General features: G+C 35.7%; 2 protein-coding genes across 3 annotated transcripts; both read right to left on the bottom strand.

Annotated features, from left to right (window-relative positions):
• Window positions 1–2569: 2569 nt before the first annotated feature.
• nsun6 (NOP2/Sun RNA methyltransferase 6) lies at window positions 2570–8246 on the bottom strand. Its single transcript, XM_016293240.1, has 10 exons — window positions 8044–8246; window positions 7830–7912; window positions 7147–7269; window positions 6144–6217; window positions 5857–5963; window positions 4922–5075; window positions 4746–4827; window positions 3622–3741; window positions 3350–3494; window positions 2570–2609 (listed from the first exon to the last, which is right to left on the bottom strand). The coding sequence occupies exons 2-10, from the start codon at window positions 7902–7904 to the stop codon at window positions 2602–2604; spliced, it is 888 nt and encodes a 295-aa protein (XP_016148726.1). The 5' UTR covers window positions 7905–7912; window positions 8044–8246; the 3' UTR covers window positions 2570–2601.
• A 3634-nt stretch (window positions 8247–11880) lies between these two features.
• LOC107601174 (myosin regulatory light chain 2, smooth muscle minor isoform-like) lies at window positions 11881–15790 on the bottom strand. Of its 2 annotated transcripts, none has more exons than XM_016293242.1 (4): window positions 15761–15790; window positions 14003–14227; window positions 13322–13483; window positions 11881–12590 (listed from the first exon to the last, which is right to left on the bottom strand). In XM_016293242.1, exons 2-4 carry the CDS (start codon window positions 14187–14189, stop codon window positions 12418–12420), a joined length of 522 nt encoding a protein of 173 aa, XP_016148728.1. In that variant the 5' UTR covers window positions 14190–14227; window positions 15761–15790; the 3' UTR covers window positions 11881–12417. The 2 variants fall into 2 exon arrangements, with proteins under 2 accessions (XP_016148728.1, XP_016148727.1); XM_016293241.1 differs by lacking the exon at window positions 15761–15790 and adding an exon at window positions 15510–15612 and having other exon boundaries at window positions 14003–14218.
• Between the last annotated feature and the right edge of the window lie 3063 nt (window positions 15791–18853).

The raw sequence follows: 18853 nt of genomic DNA, 5'->3' as shown, positions 1-18853 counted from the left end.
TCAAGAAAACTGAATAATCGCCTTGTAATTTTTAGGTTAGCGCAATGCAAGTGAATGAGGAAAGAGTATTGTCCACACAAACTGCGAACCTAAAAATTACAAGGCGATTATTCAGTTTTCTTGAGTTGAGCAATTCTATGCACCTCACAGTGCTCATGAAGTTGCAGAATATGTATCGTTTAAAAAATGAGGTATCATAGAAAATGTTTTTTATTATAAATTTTTACTTGCATACATTGCACAAGAAAAAATAACTGAATTTGCGCACACAATCCTGTTACTATAAAAGTTTGCATCCTCTTGGATCTTATTCTGGTCTGTAGTTTCCGTGAGGATCAGTGACTGTTTGTATGTTTTGTGATGGTTGTTCATGAGTCTCCGAGTGGTGAAGCACAAAATTATGCCCATTATGAAAAATGAAAAACATTATTTGATGGTCATAAAGGCAACACACTACATTAAACCAGTAAACATTTGAAACAGATGATCTATTTAAATAGTCATTTTGGGAAATGTGTAAATATGTAAATTCTGAAGCATGTTAAAATATTTTCCAAAAGGCATAATAATTTACACAAGACGATCCTATTCAAAAGTTTACATACCCTTCTGTTTCCTTTCTGAGGATTAATAAATATGTTTACCCCTATGTCATTTAATTTGTGTCCTACAAATAAGTGGTTCAAGTTCACGAAAACCTGCTGCAGAAACATCACCTCACCGGATATTTTAAAAAATTTCTGTTTTTTGTTCATATACGATAAAAGTCAATGGACCCACAACATATCTTTGATGTGTTCAACTGTTTAGCAGATAAATTCTTTTGAAATTAAACGGTCAAATATACTATGCGGACATACACTGGCTTGCAGAAACAAGCTTTTCTGTCCCAAAGAAAAAAGAAAAAGAGAACATTTTAACATACAACCAAACTCAGAATAATGAACAATCTGAATTCTGGATGACTGCCCTTAATTGAAAACTGACAGACTTCAATTTGAATTTCACTGCTATAACGCAATCAAGATTGCATTCAGAAAGTATAAGAACTTGTTTTACTATTAATGTTTAATGAATTATTGTTGTATTGATTTATGCTGTGTTTGCATTCCCCATGCATTTTGATGCAGTCTGCAGTCTGCAACTCAAGAAAACTGAATAATCGCCTTGTAATTTTTAGGTTAGCGCAACGCAAGTGAATGAGGAAAGAGTATTGTCCACACAAACTGCGAACCTAAAAATTACAAGGCGATTATTCAGTTTTCTTGAGTTGAGCAATTCTATGCACCTCACAGTGCTCATGAAGTTGCAGAATATGTATCGTTTAAAAAATGAGGTATCATAGAAAATGTTTTTATTATAAATTTTTACTTGCATACATTGCACAAGAAAAAATAACTGAATTTGCGCACACAATCCTGTTACTATAAAAGTTTGCATCCTCTTGGATCTTATTCTAGTCTGTAGTTTCCGTGAGGAAAAAAAAAATCACTATTAATTTTCCATTCCTTTTCAAAAGAAGAAACAATAAATAGAGATTATGGCAGTCAAAAGACAGATGTCAAATGTAGTCTTTGAGGACACACACATGTATATATATATAAATGCAAAATGAATTGTCGAAAAATAGTCCTGTCTGGATAAGTCACTTCAGGTTTGATGTTCTTTGAGGAAAATTGTCACTTCATCTAAAGATCCAGTAATGACACTTGATTGTTTTTGAGTATCTCATATTTGTTCTGTTTTAGCTAGACTCACAAGTATTCACTACTCAGTTTGTGTTGACAGTTCTGGGTTGTAAAATGCTTGTTGTTTTAGCAGTGTTTTTATCCTCACCTGTGGCTCTAGTGTTAGACAGGGGAATGTCTTGAGAGCCCAGGCGACCTGCTCTTCATTCTCCGCAAGCGTCACGGTGCAGGTGCTGTACACCAAAACACCTCCTCTTTTTAACAAACGCACAGCCTGCAAACAAAAGTGTGTAAAACAGACACATTTAATAAGCTGTAAAAGACTAACACAGCAATAAACAGCTACACAGAACCTCCTTCTGTTCAGTGACTGAAAGAAACGTTCACAATAGGTAGTCAGACAAAATGATATAGACAACTCCAAGCGGTGTTATCTTTAACTAAAATTATAAAAAACAATTGCAATTGCAATATATATATTAGACAAAAGAAAACTTAAAAATGTTAAAAACTTTAAAAATTTAAAATGTTGCCATAACTAACAGAAATAAAACGAGTTAAAGTTTAAAGGGGTCATATGACGCTGCTAAAAAGAACATTATTTTGTGTATTTGGTGTAATGAAATGTGTTTATGCAGTTTAAAGTAAAAAAAACACATTATTTTCCACATACTGTACAATATTGTTTCTCCTCTATGCTCCGCCTTTCTGAAACGTGTTGATTTTTACAAAGCTCATCGGTCTGAAAAAGCGAAGTGTGCTGTGATTGGCCAGCTATCCAGTGCGTTGTGATTGGCCGAATACCTCAAGCGTGTGACGGAAATGTTACGCCCCTCACCATACTGTGATGATGCCGTGTCCCAGCTGGAGCGACGAGACATAACCACTGCAGGGAGCGTCTAATAATATCCGGTCAAAACTCTCCTCAGGATACGGGGGACCGTCAACAAATACACACAAATCTATAATTAGTACGTCTACAAAAACTATGTTCAGCTTAAAATCTGATCTAAACTTGAAAATGAAACCTTTTTACAAATCATATCTGCAATTAATTAAAGTAATTCACCCAGAGATTATATTCTATTGTCTTAAGAGTCACTGTGAAAGATGGATTAAACTATAAAGAGATAATGAGAAGAACGTTTAGAAAATATGTACTCAAAATTCATGTCAGGTAAAACAGTATGCTCATAAAACCACTGAACAGGCTGTCAGTAGATTGTGTGCATAATATGTAAATAGTCCATAATGCAACTGCATACTGCAAGAATTATGTGTGAAAGAAAGAAAGAAATTTGAAATATCAGAGAAACAAAAACAAAATATTTTATTAAAAAAAGAAAAACATGTGTGAGTCCCTCAGATAGCTTTTCTTTCCTTCAGGAAATCATATATAATTAATTAATTAATTTCAGTGGCAGAATTATCACAAAGTAGTTGCTCATTTGTGCATATAATATTAATTTATGTTGTGTCTATTTATCTTTTAAAAAAAAAAAACATGTTTGTTATTATTTTAACTACTGGTATATGCATGAGTGCAATATGAGTTGCCTATAAATCCCAAATTGTTCCTCACTTTTGATGCAGAATGAAATCCGCTGAATTTAGTATGCGAGTCAGGTCTGTACTGCTGGTTTTAGATTATGGAGGCTCACCTGCACTGCATTGAGCGGGATCTGAGCTCACAGCATGCACACTGTTACAGCAATATGCTTTAATACAGTGCAACTGCAGCATCTTTGCGTTCTGAACGATCTTTTCCATTTTGGATCGGATTTTTTCCAAGGCCACAACAGTACCCTGTGGAGACACAGCATAAGATTTGAGAGTCTGTTTGTTTTCATCCAGGACTACTTTTTCTTGCCAATATTTCAAGTACTCTTATCATATAATGTCCTTACAGGATTGCTAACACACACACACTTGCCTGGTTTCCCATGAGAGAAGCGATGTGTGTGGTCTTTCCTCCAGGAGCGGCACACATGTCGAGGATTCGCTCTCCTGGACGAGGTCCTAAAGCATGACCCACGACCACAGACGGCAGGTTCTGTGTGAACAAATGCAAACAAACACATTCAAAGGCACCTCGATTTGGACTAATGCTCAACATTTTGGAGACACTTGACTGAATTAGTTTCTTGTTATATTAAAAACTTTTTATATGAGACTTATTTTTGTCTTTACACTTATCTATAAAACTGTCATTTTATGCCTTTTTGTTTTATTGTTTATTATTTTTTACAGTTTGTTTTTATAAACAATTCAATAATTATTAATAATAATAATTATTATTATTATTAGATTTAGCTATTTAAGTTAATAAGTTGGATCAAACAGTGAAAAAACAACAGAATCATACATAAAAGCTTCTTCAATACTGTTTAAAAAGCAGGTGTCAAATTTGATATACATTTTTATCATTTATATGTTTTCCCCCTGGAACGGATTTTTGGGGTATTTTACCTTTATAAGGGCATACGTTTTGAAATTGTTTGTTTTGGGGGTTTTTTGGCCAAGTTTACATTCAAGTTGATTAAAAAACACTTCATATTATCTACTCATCTAACAACACCTAGAAGGGAACATTATGAAATATATTACTGCAAATATTAGCTATAAGATAATAACAGGGTAATAATGGAACAACAGTTTTAAAAAGTGATTTTTCACTATTATTTACAACAGGATCTGCAATTTCATGGGTTTAAATACAAGATTTTTGCTATAAGGGGAAAAAAACTAAACCACTCCTTCCCTATTAAAAAAACAACAACAAACAAAAAAGCCTGATTTACGAAAGTCAGCGAATTTGCATCTACTGAATGTAACATTTTTGACAAGCCAAACATGTCAGTCTCGGAGTCACATCAACTTCATTCTGTAAAATAAGTATGAAACATGCAAAAAGCATTTCGAACAACTCCAGCACATTTTATAATTACCCAAAAATCAAACAAAGTTCACCACTTACACTACATATGAAAACACAACTATATATATATATATACACTAATGCGAATGGTAGTTATCTGAGACTCAGAAGCATGGTACCTGTAGAAAGAGCTGATCTGTAAGAACACCATCAAAGGAAGGGCTTTGATAGAGAGGCTCAGTCATTCGAATGGCAACACCCCTGAGAGAGAGACAGAGACAGACAGACATACAGGTTAAAGCGATCCTGGCTTTCAACGGAGTACATAAAGACTTGTACAGAGAACTCGACTCACTTCCCGGGTCCATCTGAGCTGAATATTTCTGAGCGATCCACCTCAGAAATCCCGTTACCCAGAAACACCTTCTTGCCCTTGAACTCTTTGGCTCCGCGTGTGCACTTGCCCTCCACATCAGAGAAGACAGACACCACCTCGCCCACTTTCATGTCTGACAAACCCACAAATACAGATTTAACATCTTAATGAATCTAAATCAGATTTTCCCAAACTGAAGAATACTATGGCCCCCCCCAAAGAGAAAGGGAATAAATTGGCGGTCCACACTAGATCATTAATTATTTATCAAAAGACACAAGTATTCATACTTATAATTTGCAATATTATATAATTTAATATCGGTACCGACTACTAGATTTTTGGTATCGTGACCCTATTTCTATCATGACAATTCTCGTAGAGATTTGCATGGTAATGTACATGACAATGTTAATGTATTTGTGACCATGAACCACAAAACCAGTGATTAAATTAAAGAAATACTGCTGCTGCACATATAACACATATGAATAACCCCCATAGCATACATGATCGCCCCGTAGCAGATCTATACAGGCGGAGCTGGGGAGGTGGAGGGTTTCTGAGGTGCGCTGCTACTGCTACAGCAAACACTAGCCAAGTATTTGAATGTTGAGCAGCGAGCTCATTGGCTACCGATACAGGAGAGAACCAATCAGCTGTGCCATGTGATAACGATGCATTTATGTCAGATTGAGTTAGACCTATTGGACTGTGCCATCTAGAGTTTCATGCCAGAACTTTGGATTTTTCATATACAATTTATGGCTTAGTCAGCAGGATCTAACTAATTTTAATGTCTTAAAAAATAAAACTTTTCATTCAACACCCTGGAAGCAGCACACTAGTGTATATACTTAAAAATAAAGATATGTGTGTGTGTGTGTGTGTGTGTGTGTGTGTGTGCTGCTCACACTTTGGCGTGCTGAGGATGCCAGGCGTGAACACATGAGCTCCTCGAAGAACAGCATTACCACACTGAGCGCCAACGATCACTTCAGAGGCCAGCGGATCCACGGGCCTGCAGAACAAACACACGCACACAAACCAACAGCCACTGTATTACTGCAGAGTCCAGCTTCTGAGAGAACAGACATCTTGCCAGCGATCGGCTCATCGTCATGCTGGATAATAAACAGAACTTATATTTTAAAACAATAACAATTATAATTTAACAACAAAAACAATATTGTGAGCATACCGAGGGCCGTGGACTGGAAGCAGCAGAACATCTGGAAGCTGTGGGTGAGTGTAAACTGATGGAGATCTTTCCTGCTGCAAAGAGACATTGAGAAAAAAAAAATCCTGAAAACTATTCTCATATATTTAACTGTACATTTTAAACAACACTATGCAGAAGGCTCATCATTGATTCCCAGCACCATACAGTGGCCCCAAAAAGTACTGAAGTGTCCAGACACTTACTAATGTCACTACTCTCTGTACTTTTGTTTACTTTTCTGTGACTTTTCACAGTCACATGTTGATGGCTCTCTAATGTCAGTTAATGGTCAAACGGCATTCACGCAAATAAATAAAAAACTAAATATTTGATCTTTTATTTTGATCATTTTTTTAATTATTTATTTACACTGTAGTTTTTAGTTGTGATAGTGTCTCAGTCCACATTATATTCATACTACTGTTTTTAGGAAACCAGTCAATTTGACTAATAATAATAATAATAATAATAATAAAGTTTACTAATTTTAAAACTCTAGACAGAGATATATTAGTATTATAATACGTCTATTTAACTTAAAAAAAATAATAATAATATTTGACCAATTTAATAATTTTAAAATTGCACTACTTACTTTCCGTACCCACTGTATATATATATATATTTTTTTTTTTTTGGGGGGCAGAAAACTGCAATGAGACTTTTAAGTTTGTGTTTATTTGACAAAGGGTTTATAAATGTTTCATGAATCTGGTGAAATGCCAAAAAATGTCCGTCCACAAAAATGTCAGAAAATGTGAAAATCAAATGATCACAGACTTTGTAATTTGATAATCTCACTAAGCCATATTGCGCTATTATTTATCAGCCCCTATAAAAACATACGCACTGCCATTTTTGCAAGACATTATTTATATTTATTATTATAAACGCATGTCTTCACACACGTCTTCTGTCTGTGTGATAATAAGCCCCGTTTTTGCATATATAACACAACATGTGAATGTGCAGAAACACACACCTGTGCTAAATGTCGCTGGAGCCGGTGCTGAATGTCCTGAAGTGAGTGCAGGTGTGTGCTGGCTCTCAGACAGGTGAACAGAGGCGGATGAGACAGACAGGACAGCAGAGCTTCAAACACCAGCTACAGAAAAACACACGAGAAGAGACATGCACTGGGTTTTCAAATGGTATGTGTGTCCCTGGAGCACAAAAGCAGTGTTAAGTCGCTGGGGGATATTTGTAGCAATAGCCAACAATACATTGTATGGGTCAAAATTATCCATTTTTCTTTTATGCCAAAAATCATTAGGATATTAAGTAAAGATCATGTTCCATGAAGATATTTTGTAAATTTCCTACCGTAAATATATCAAAACTTAATTTTTGATTAGTAATATGCATTGCTAAGAACTTCATTTGAACAACTTTAAAGATGATTTTCTCAATATTTAGATTTTTTTGCACCCTCAGATTCCAGATTTTCAAATAGTTGTATCTCAGCCAAATATCGTCCTATCATAACAAACCATACATCAATGGAAAGTTGGAAATCAATAGAAATCTCAATTTAAATAAAAATTGACCTGTATGACTGGTTTTGTGGTCCAGGGTCACATGTTGTAAACTTTGCCCATGTCATGAAAATGTCCAAAAAAACCAACTCAGAGGTGAATTAAGAGTTATTTGACTGAAAGAGCCCACCTCGTTGTTTGTATAAACATTGCGAAGATGTTCTCGCACTTCTGGGTTCATGGAAAGCTGAGGGAAAACTGACATGTCCGTGTCTTATGTGAAAAATGACAAAAAACACATTAGTGTGAGTTGCAAAACAACTACAAGCTAATCAGTCGCACAGTCTCTCACACGGCCATGTAATAAAAGTTTACAGTACACGCGTTTCCGTTCAAAAACTCACCTTATTTCAGCGCAACATCAGCGTATTGTGACTCAGCATCTGTGTGTTTCATAAACATAACGAGCACAATGACATAAGCTCGTATCTCAGCTCTTAGCTCTTTTACTCTAACGTTACTTACATTTTAATCAGAAGTAAACAAACAGAAAATGAATCGTTCTTCTTCGTTTTCGTGTTGTTTTGTCGTATCCGCGGCGGTCGCACTCCACAGCGCCACCTACTGTTTCCTCTGCGCTGGAGTAAAAATCTAAATATCAGGCTTCTCACATTGATGAAGTTTCCATGTATATCTGCAAAAAAAAAAAAATGCAGAATAGCCTTAACCTGTCTAGATACTAGCTCTCTTGCCTTATTATTCTAAGATTGGGACAGAATTAAATAATGCAATATTTAAAGTATATAATTTATATTTGTGAGTTGTACCATGTGCCTAGGGCAAGGTACACACTAGGGCAAAAGCTGCTTTTTATTATTTATTTACATTGCATGTTTTTTTTTGTTTTATGTGAAAGTGTCTAAGTCCACATTATACTCATACTACTGTTTTTAGGAAACCAGTCAATTTGACTAATAATAATAATAATAAAGTTTATATCATTAACTAATTTAGAAATAAATAATATTTGAACATTATGATTATTTTATTTTACACTGCAGTACTTACAATACATAATATGTCTCGAATCCTTCACTTTCAAATGTTAAACTATCATTTATTTATTTTTATTTATTTATTTCTTTTGGCAGAAAACTGCAAGGAGACTTAAGTCTGTGTTTAGTTGATAAAAGGTTTATAAATGTTTTATGAATCTGGTGAAAAGCTGAAAACTCCCGTCCACAGAAATGTTTGAAAAAAATGATAATATTTAATATGTAATATTTATGTCATATTTAAAGTTTATGAGTTAAGGGATTAAAATTGTGAATTGTAACAAGTAAATGCAAGACTTCATTCGTCTAGCAAACCTACACTGTAAAAATAAATCGGTAAAATAACAGAAAAAGAACCGGCAGCTTACACACGACATTATCCATTAATTTTACGGACATTTCTGTTAACTCTAAAACAAGATGCAATGAAAAGTAAAATTCTAAATACTGGTAAAACACCTGTAAAAAATAAATGTGGAAAAATTCTGCTTTACACACAGAGGATGCTCTCACCAAATGTTGATTTAATTAAGTTAATAGAAGTTAATTGATAAAGAAAATCTATTTATGACATTATTTTTGACAGCATCCTCATTTTACTGCATTTTTACACAAGTGCCTAAAACTGTTAACAGCACTGGAGCTTCGCAGGTAGCTTTCTTCAAGCGTCTTGGAGACACAGTTCTTCTGGATTGAGTCCGTCTCAGTTTGTTCTGATTCTTCATGTCATCTCAGACAGACTGATGATGATCAGGGCCCGTATGTATGAAACTTCTCAGAAATGCTCTTAAGAATAGTCTTAAGCTTTGACTTAAGTGTCAAAAAATTCTTAGTAAAAAGTAGGAGACTTTTATAAAGAAGCTAAAAGCAGCTTTCAGTAAAGTCTGAGACTGATTCTTAAGTGTTGACTGAGGTGACACTTAAGTGTTGTGAACTAAGGACTACAATAATGTCAACACTAAATGGCTGACCTCGACCTCTGAATCAGCCAATAGTGAGCTCATGTGAAGCCACAGCAGCACAACACCACTCATTTAATGTAACTACAATAAAATCATTTAATTAAGACACTGAAATATTTTAATATTTAATTTTTTTTAATGCTTTGCATTGTGCAAAATGATCACAAATGATTACTGATGCTTCGATTTCTATTGGTATGTCTCCTCGTTTACAGTTGGAGCAATGACGTGAACACGAGTTCAATCAGTGGCTCCATCAACTCCATGAAAGCCCACAATCCTCATAAAAGTGGCTTGTTTTGCAATATGCTTTGGCGGTCAGTTGGAAAGTTAATTAAATTGCATTGTGCAAAATGATCACAAATGATTACTGATGCTTCGATTTCTATTGGTATGTCTCCTCGTTTACAGTTGGAGCAATGACGTGAACACGAGTTCAATCAGTGGCTCCATCAACTCCATGAAAGCCCACAGTCCTCATTAAAGTGCAATATGGTTTGGCGGTCAGTTGGAAAGTTAATTAAATGCCATATAGTAGAGGCCAAAAGTGAGGTCCGGCCTAGGAAATTTCACCCTTAATTAAAAAAAATAAATAAATGAATGTTCAAGATTTTGTAAGCATATTGCATAATTGCTTAGAGTCAGTTGTTTTATTTGTGACAGCAATGCAATGAAACATGCCAAATTGTGCAGTCATAATTTTTGGCATGCTGTCATACAAAGAAATTATGAATACATGCAAAAACAAGAGGGCCAATGAAATATTAATAACTTTGTAGTCAGTGTGCCAGTGTTGCCAATTTAGTGATTTTTGTCACTACACTTCCTGTAGTGTAGTGTAAAAAGGTGCATTGCTGCATTTTTCCAATTTTATAGGCAAAAAAAATTTAACTACTACATTTCTGCAGTTAGAGCATTGACTTGAGTGGAAATGAAATATTAATAACTTTGTAGTCAGTGTGTCAGTGTTGCCAATTTAGTGATTTTTGTCACTACACTTCCTCATCCCTTTAGAGACTTTTTTTTCAAAAGCCTAGCAACAAAATCAGTTTCTTGGACAAACCTCATCTACATTCCGAGACTCTCCCACGACGTCATAAAGGCGAGTTCACTGAGCTATATAAATATAAATCAGTGAACTCACCTTTATGAGGTCATCTTGCAACATGAAGTGACCAGTTTTAGCTACTTTCGATTATAAGCAGTTGGCAACACTGGTCAGTGTTTTTTTCCCCTTTGTATTTTAGTTTAAGTGAAATGTGGGGTCATCAAAAAAATTAAAAACCCACACATCACTTTTGGCCACTGTTGCGTTTGGTGGGGTTAGTGCCACAATATGTAAGACCCTGCTTACTGTATCATCACAGGTGCATTGCTGCATTTTTCCAATTTTATAGGCAAAAAAAATTTAACTACTACATTTCTGCAGTTAGAGCATTGACTTGAGTGGACGAGGTTATTACATTTCTTTGTCAGTTACAAAAGTCTTATTCTTAAGTCTAGGAATAAGAGTAAAATTACTTCATTCTTAGAATTTTGACACACTTAAGACTAAAATTTTACTCTGAGCGGCTTTATACATACGGCCCCAGATCTCTGTGTGGAGCACTGGCTGCTGTCAGACAGTCTTAAATAATTTAGGAGCTGGGACCTAGTCTTAACACTTAGGAACCTTTATGAATCACTCTTATTAAGTCTAGGAATAGGAGTAAAATTATGTCATTCTTAGAATTTTGACACACTTAGGACTAAAATTTTACCCTGAGCGGCTTTATACATACGGCCCCAGATCTCTGTGTGGAGCACTGGCTGCTGTCAGACAGAAATCTCACTGGATTATTACAATTAATGGCTAAATGAATGTTTGGAAATGCAAACTGATATTAGCTACTGACACACTACAGCAAAATATAGAAATAAATGACTTAAAACCATTATTTATATATACACACAAAAAAAAAAATACAAGAAACTGCACATGAAAGTTAAGAGAGATTTATTCAATATTATAAAATGTAAAAAGTTAGGCAACGAAATCAAATGAGATCAAATGCATCTAAACATTAACACGTTCACATTTTTTACCATCTGAATCACCAAAAAAACAACAAAAAAAAAAGACTTGTCTTAGAGACAACTTACGGAGTAAGACTATCTATGTACTTTAAAGTAGGGTTGCAAAGGGGTGGAACATTTCCAAAAATCCCTGGAATATTAAAAAAAAAAAAAATCCTGGAAATTTTCCAAAATTTTTGGAATGTTCCCGAAATTTACTGGAAATGTTCCACCTTTTTGCAACCCTACTTTCAAGTTACCATTATAAAAACCTAAGACATGGTCAAAATATATGGAAACATGATCCATGAGAGCCCTGCACTTATAAAATACTTTCACCAGCTAACAGTGAGGTGTGATGAAATCAAGTGGAATTTGTTCCAGTTGGCATAAAACTAAACACTGCCACGCAAGCCTAAGAAAAAAAAAAAACAAGTTTAAACACCACCACCACCACAAAAAAAAAAAAAAAAAAGTGCATGGTTCAATCTTGCATTTTAACAGCTCAAACCATGAGTGGCATTAACTGTGATCCTATATCATAACCCATTCAAAATATGAGATCTTATTCCAGTGAGTTGCACAGAGTAAACACTTACTTCTCATTCAGTATATTAAAGTTAGAGGTGGGTTCTCATGGGGATTCAGCACAGATTTCTCTCACCTAAAGGGGGTTTTTAAAGAGGATGCAGGGTGTTTTGTTTGTTTAATCGTCTTTGTCTTTGGCTCCGTGTTTAAGAATACGGGTGAACTCCACGTAGTTGAAGTTGCTCTTTTTATCGATGGGCGCTTCTCTGAAAAGCTCGTCGACCTCTTCGTCTGTGAATCGATCACCCATAGTGGTCAGCAGCTCCCTCAGGTAGTCCTCATGAACGAAGCCTGCGAGGAGAAACAATCACAGCTTCATCTTAGTCCAATCTGCGGGGTTTGTTAAGAGCAAAGTCTCCAAATGAGAGTATTTTTCCTCGGTAGTTCAGTATTTTTGTTATACTCAGTTTCTCTCCACAGCTGCATAATTCTTCACGCTCAAAAAGATTGATGCATTTGAATTGCATTACACGGTTTTCACAAACTAATAAACTTAATGTGATGCATTATTTTATATTTGTCAGTCTCACATAAATGAAACGGGTAAGACATTTTGAAATAATACTAATAATCTGAATGTGCTTTAAACACACAGTGTCCAGGTTTATATATTTTTCATCAATAAATCCAAATAGTTTCAATCTCATACATTTTATACACTAATTGAATATTACTCATTTCACAGCTAGCCATATCTTAACCACGTTCACTTTTTAACTGAATAAATGTAATTGCCACAATAAATTATGCTGATTCCAAGAAATGCATTTGGAAAATATTTAAATAATTTTTTTTTTACCCATTTCGTTTATGCACGACTGAGAAACATGCATCACATTAAGTTTATTTTTGTTAAAACTCTGTAATTCAAATGGATGGGAATTTTCCATGCAGTTCAGATATATAAACCTCATATTTAAGCTTAAATATCATGTTGAGTGCAGAGAGTGCATTCATTGATGTGGAGCACGACTGTGGCAGAAATTGTGTTGCACGGATTCAATAAGAGACAATCTGTTCACCTGTTCCTTCCTCGTCAAAGCATGCAAACGCATTACGAATGACTTCCTCCGGGTCTGTGCCGTTAAGCTTCTCTCCAAACATCGTGAGAAACATAGTGAAGTTTATGGGCCCAGGAGCTTCTGTCATCATTGCCTCCAAATAGTCTTCTTTTGGGTTCTTCCCTGAGAGAGAGTGATCAGATCCACACATCAGATTCACAAACATGCGTGACCCTGGAACACGAGACTAGCCAGAAGGGTCAATTTCTGGAAATAAATAAGCTTTCCATTGATGTATGGTTTGTTAGGATCGGACAATATTTGGCTGAGATACAACTATTTGAAAATCTGGAATCTGAGGGTGCAAAACAATCTAAATATTGAGAAAATCATCTTTAAAGTTGTCCAAATGAAGTTCTTAGCAATGCATATTACTAATCAAAAATTAAGTTTTGACATTTACGGTAGGAAATTTATAAAATCTCTTCATGGAACATGATCTTTACTTAATATCCTAATGATTTTTGGCATAAAAGAAAAATCTATAATTTTGACCCATACAGTGTATTGCTGGCTATTGCAAAAGCGGCATTGCACTCTTCCAGATGTGACCAGTTCCTCTCCCGTCTGCATTATGTACTCAGGAGAAAGTGCAATTAAATTGAAAACAATGAAAAGCAAGAATTGCCAGTAAAATCTTACCAAGAGAAGCAAGCATGTCATGAAGATCCTCCTTATCAATGAAGCCGTCGCGGTTCTGGTCGATCATGTTGAACGCTTCCTTAAACTCCTGAATCTGCGACTGATCGAACATAGCGAAGACATTGGAGGTTGCCCGCTGAGGGCGTTTCTTGGTGATCTTTCCCTTGGTGCGACATTTGCTCGACATTTTGGCTGTATTTGGATTTTACCTACAAGCTGGGAAAACAAAAGACACATCAGAAACAAGCCCAGACACTTACAGATTCACTTGCCAAAAATAAATAGCTTACTTTTCAGCTCAAAAACTAACTAGAAAAAGATTTAATTGTGCATTCTTTTTGTGCACCGAGCAAAATGAAAAGACATCGACAATGTCTTAGTGGTTCTGCAAAACTAGGTATCTGCAGGTTTTACGAAGGTACTTTTTTTTTTTAAGAACATGTAAAGAAAACGTAAGGAATAAATTGAAGGGAACACACAATACGTCACTATATTCTCTAAATGCAAATGTCTAGGGAGCAGAAAATGAGTTGTATTACAAAATAAAAACTTCAAAAAGATCTCGAGTTCTATAGTATTTTGCCACGCCACTCGCGTCCGGTGTAGACACTGTAACATTGGTTTTGCTTTGCTTCACAGAACTAACCCGTTGCCTGGGTTGCGTAGGCCTACGTATGTGTGGGGCGGAGCTATCAAAATAGGGGCGGGACACTTTTGGGGTAGGGGCGTGTTTGTTTTGGTGATTTCAAATGTCAACATTGGCTACCAGAAATCACTTACCCCACCTTTAAGTCTAGACCTGCAGAAACCACATAAAAGCAAACATGTCTTAAGAATATAACTTTCCCAATAAAACCAAAACGCCTCACATCAGTTAATCAACCCCAGCTATTAAGAAAACACTGTTTCAGTATCTGCTGAAATGCCTGCATATTAAAATAGCATGCTGCGGCAAGTTCTCCTGCGTTACATAAGCCATAGACTTTGCTTAAACTGGGATCTAAGACTAACCAAGTAAAAACAGGTACAAGAGCTGCTTAATTTTTTATTTCAGAGGACAATGAACAACTGATGTGTCGCAATAAAGTCTGCGGAAGGAGGGCGAGCGCCTCTGTATCATCATAGCCTACTTTAGTGACCCATTTTATCTAATTATAGCACATTTGAGTTAACAAGGACACTATTTACAGTAAAGCTCAAAACGATTTTAGCATATTTTCGATGACTAGGTTAAACAAACCATGAGACAGGAAGCAAGTACAACCGCACATAATTACAAAACGTAAAACTACAAGTAAATAACACTCGTATAAACTACAAGTAACGTTAAATAACATTTTCTGGGCAATATTTTAAGAGATTTTTAATCAGAACCCCGAGCATATTTCGGCTCGTTTACGCTCCCAGTTCGCATACATTTTATGTAACATTATAAAAGTGAATAACTAAATGATTACGAACGATGGCTACAGATCAAATAAATAAAAAAAGAAAATTAGCGTCTCACCGAACAACTGAGATCAACCGTTTCCAGCCGTGTTCAACCACCGCCCAACTTCCGGATTTAAGCGTGGCTTCCGCAAACCTCGACCAGACCAACGTGAGCCTGAAGGGGTGTCCCGGATGAAATATAAAGATTCACAAAATGGTGCCGTGACATACAATAGCCGTGAGAAAATTCGTTTAAAACGCTCTACACAATACTTATACTTTTATCATGAGACCAAGTTCGTTAATGGCATATTATAAACATGCCACACCCCTTTATCTTCAGCGTTGGTTTCTCCAGACACGCCCCCAGCGAATTCTACGTAGCGTTCTTAAACATGACCATATACGGTCTCAAATCTATTCGAGTAGACGTAACATTTATTGCATTGTCACTTATTTATTGATTTATTGTTTGATTGAAACATTTGTTTATCATACATAGCCTACCTGAAAAACTGGTCGTTTACAAAAAAACACATTAAATGAGCCACTAATATGTTTTTAAATAAAAATTAAAATGCAATTGAGTATGAAATGCTTTCAAAATGTACATTTGTAAATATTTGTATGTAAACCTTCATTGAAAAAAAAAGCCTCAAGCCAATTTATAATTAAAATCGCATTCATATTAATTAATTGTCTGTTATTATAATAACATCTTTATTTAACTGGGCACATTTTCTGTCCAATTGTGCCTGCTCTGCTTCATTGAGTTTAAACTTGACTTTCTTAATCATTTCAAATCAGAGAAGTGAACTTAGACTAACACTGTGTTATACAAAGCTGCAACACTGCATGGTTGAAACTTAGATACAGCCACTGAACGATTTTCAAGTGCATTTAATTTTTTTAACAGTTAAAGTACATGAAAAAGTCTTCATTTTGAACGGTACATTATAAGCACGTATCATACACGTCCAAAGAATGGTGTTTTTATTCATTTATTTGTTTGTTTGTTGATTGGTTGACTGATTGATTTCAACTATGCGACTATTCAACTATTTTTTTTAAATCCCTGTTATGTCCCTCAGGGAAAAGTTGAGTCTGGAGAAGTATTCAGCAGAAGTTGAGATTCAGCTGGACTGAGTGAATTTAGACCTGCATGTGTGATTTCTGCCACAGTTTTAACGCCATCAATACCATGCAACTTCAATGATATAAATACATTTTTTGGAAGCTGCATCCAAAAGTCAATCTTAAAGATCTGAGTGGGCACGTGGGAGTTATACTGCCATTCATGATATTTCATAATCAGGATATTTGTGGGTGGCAACAGCGCCTCGTGGTTAAGTGCGTCGACACATAGTGCAACTGCGTTCACGGCGACCCGAGTTCGACTCCCGTTTTGAGGTCCTTTGCCGATCCCGCTCCCCTTTCTCCTCCTAGTGCTTTCCTGTCATCTCTCTCTACTGTAATATCTCACTAACAAAAATAATCAGGATATCTATTCAGCATTGCATTATTCTCTATGGCCACAAGAGAGCGTGCTTGTGCTGTAAGCGCGTGCGAAATATTACAGCATGCACTCTGTACAACACTTTTCTCACAGAAGCTAGCTGTAAACGATAGAATTGAAGTCATTATTCGTATTATACTCCCAAATTGTATTTTTCCAGCAGTCGCGTTTAATTCTTTATTAAATTTAAGGAGGCATTCAAAATTATGCCATATTAAAAATATCCCTATAAATTATTTACAGAGCTTTGTTGTCAGTCTGACTGTGCACCGGAAGACACATTCTCTCTCTCTCTGTGTGTGTGTGTGTGCATAACTTGGCAATACATCTAATTCTGATCAGATATTTTGTATAGTGCAATTTATTTTAAGAAAAAAGCAATGATATGCTAAAAAAGTCCTGCAGAAGACGCAGTGCAGCAGCTGTGTTAAACCCATGCTACAATCCCAGGGTCAGCCAAACTTGTGCTCTTCCAAACACTGTTACAAAGACGAAAATACACAGGCATATTCATGACAACAAGAGTCTCATAGACAGGCAGCTGGTCTGAACATGCACACACACAAACGCACACTTTTCCAGGAAAAGTAGGCCTATTCTCTCTTGGTTTGACTGGCATCAACATAACTGGAACTTTGTGCATTATTGCTTAATCTTAAGTGTTTTAGGAGAGTGGCATTAAGATGAGCCGTAGTATTTATAAACTACAAGCACTCCCTCAATTTATTAGTTACATCTACCTTGCACTTTCCTGCTTTTACCAATTGGAATAAAATTTACAATGTTTATTTTATTAAGAATGGTGTAATTCAGCATTATGGTTAACACTTCAGCATAATTGAATGGTTCCGAAGGATCGTTTTAAAATATATTCAAATTGAGTTATTTTTAATTTGATTAAATATTACTGTTTTTACTGTTGTTTTGATCAAATGTACATGCAGCCTTGGTGAGCATAAAATACTTCTTTCCAAAAAATTGTAAAAATCTTAATTATTCCAAACATTTGAGTGGCAGGCATGCCTTGATGTCTCACGCAAGTCTAACAGATAAGCATAAATGGTGCCAGACTGCCTACAGAAAAAAACCCCATACAAATAAGACACACACACACACACACACTCTTGCTGGCATATGTTGTATGTCATGGGGGATAACAATAGCATGACTATTGTTAGTGCAGACCACAGCTGAGATGAAGGCCTTTGAAATGAAGAGAGAACTATAAGGTCAGAGGCTTATGAAGGTAATCTAACCATTCCTCCATGGACAAACCGGAAAAATCTAGTTTGCTTGGTAAATATAAATACAACAGGCCCAACCTTTGCATGCTGACATCAAATGAACCCAAACTCAACTGTACTTTCTTGATATGCCAGAACAATCCTAATTGCTTGTCACGTGTTTTGAGCTTCAGTTTACCATATTTGAAGCTCTCTATTTATATGCGCCGATCAAGGTTTATATGCAAATAAAAGCCTAAATTAAATCTGTTCATCACATAAAGCAATTGTGTCTCTTCAGAAGACTTGGATTAAACCACCTGATTCGTATGGATTACTTCTACAATGTCTTTATGGACTTTTTGCAGAATCAGAGTTTTCATTAAAAATATTTTAATTTGTGTTTCGAAGATGAACAAAAGTCTTATGGGTTTGGAACAACATGAGGGTGAGTGAGTAAACGCTAACACTCTGGTAACACTCTTTTGTCTCTCATGTGTTACAGGCTTCGGCATTTTCTTCTGAATCACATTCCTGTCTGGTATATGTCAGGTGCTGTCAAGCACTTATTATCTGTATCTGATATGGTTTTATTGCTTGAAGTGGCCCTGCTTTTGGCTTTGTTTAAGACATTTGTGCTTGGTTTCACAGACAGGGCTTAGACTAAGCCAGGATTAGGCC

The sequence above is a fragment of the Sinocyclocheilus grahami genome, unplaced genomic scaffold (genome assembly GCF_001515645.1).
Source record: "Sinocyclocheilus grahami isolate Dianchi unplaced genomic scaffold, SAMN03320097.WGS_v1.1 scaffold300.1, whole genome shotgun sequence".
NCBI lineage: Eukaryota > Metazoa > Chordata > Actinopteri > Cypriniformes > Cyprinidae > Sinocyclocheilus > Sinocyclocheilus grahami.
Note: the sequence above shows the minus strand (reverse complement) of the source record. Positions and strands in the feature narration are given on the sequence as shown.

Coding starts and splice junctions, on each gene's coding strand:
- nsun6 (XM_016293240.1), bottom strand. CDS start 7,904: ATGTCAGTTTTCCCTCAGCTTTCCATGAACCCAGAAGTGCGAGAACAT. Junction 6,218..7,146: donor TCCAGCGACATTTAGCACAG/GTGTGTGTTTCT, acceptor GTCTCTTTGCAG/CAGGAAAGATCTCCATCAGT. Junction 5,964..6,143: donor CTTCCAGTCCACGGCCCTCG/GTATGCTCACAA, acceptor TTTGTTCTGCAG/GCCCGTGGATCCGCTGGCCT.
- LOC107601174 (XM_016293242.1), bottom strand. CDS start 14,189: ATGTCGAGCAAATGTCGCACCAAGGGAAAGATCACCAAGAAACGCCCT. Junction 13,484..14,002: donor TGACATGCTTGCTTCTCTTG/GTAAGATTTTAC, acceptor ACTCTCTCTCAG/GGAAGAACCCAAAAGAAGAC. Junction 12,591..13,321: donor CTTTGACGAGGAAGGAACAG/GTGAACAGATTG, acceptor TTCTCCTCGCAG/GCTTCGTTCATGAGGACTAC.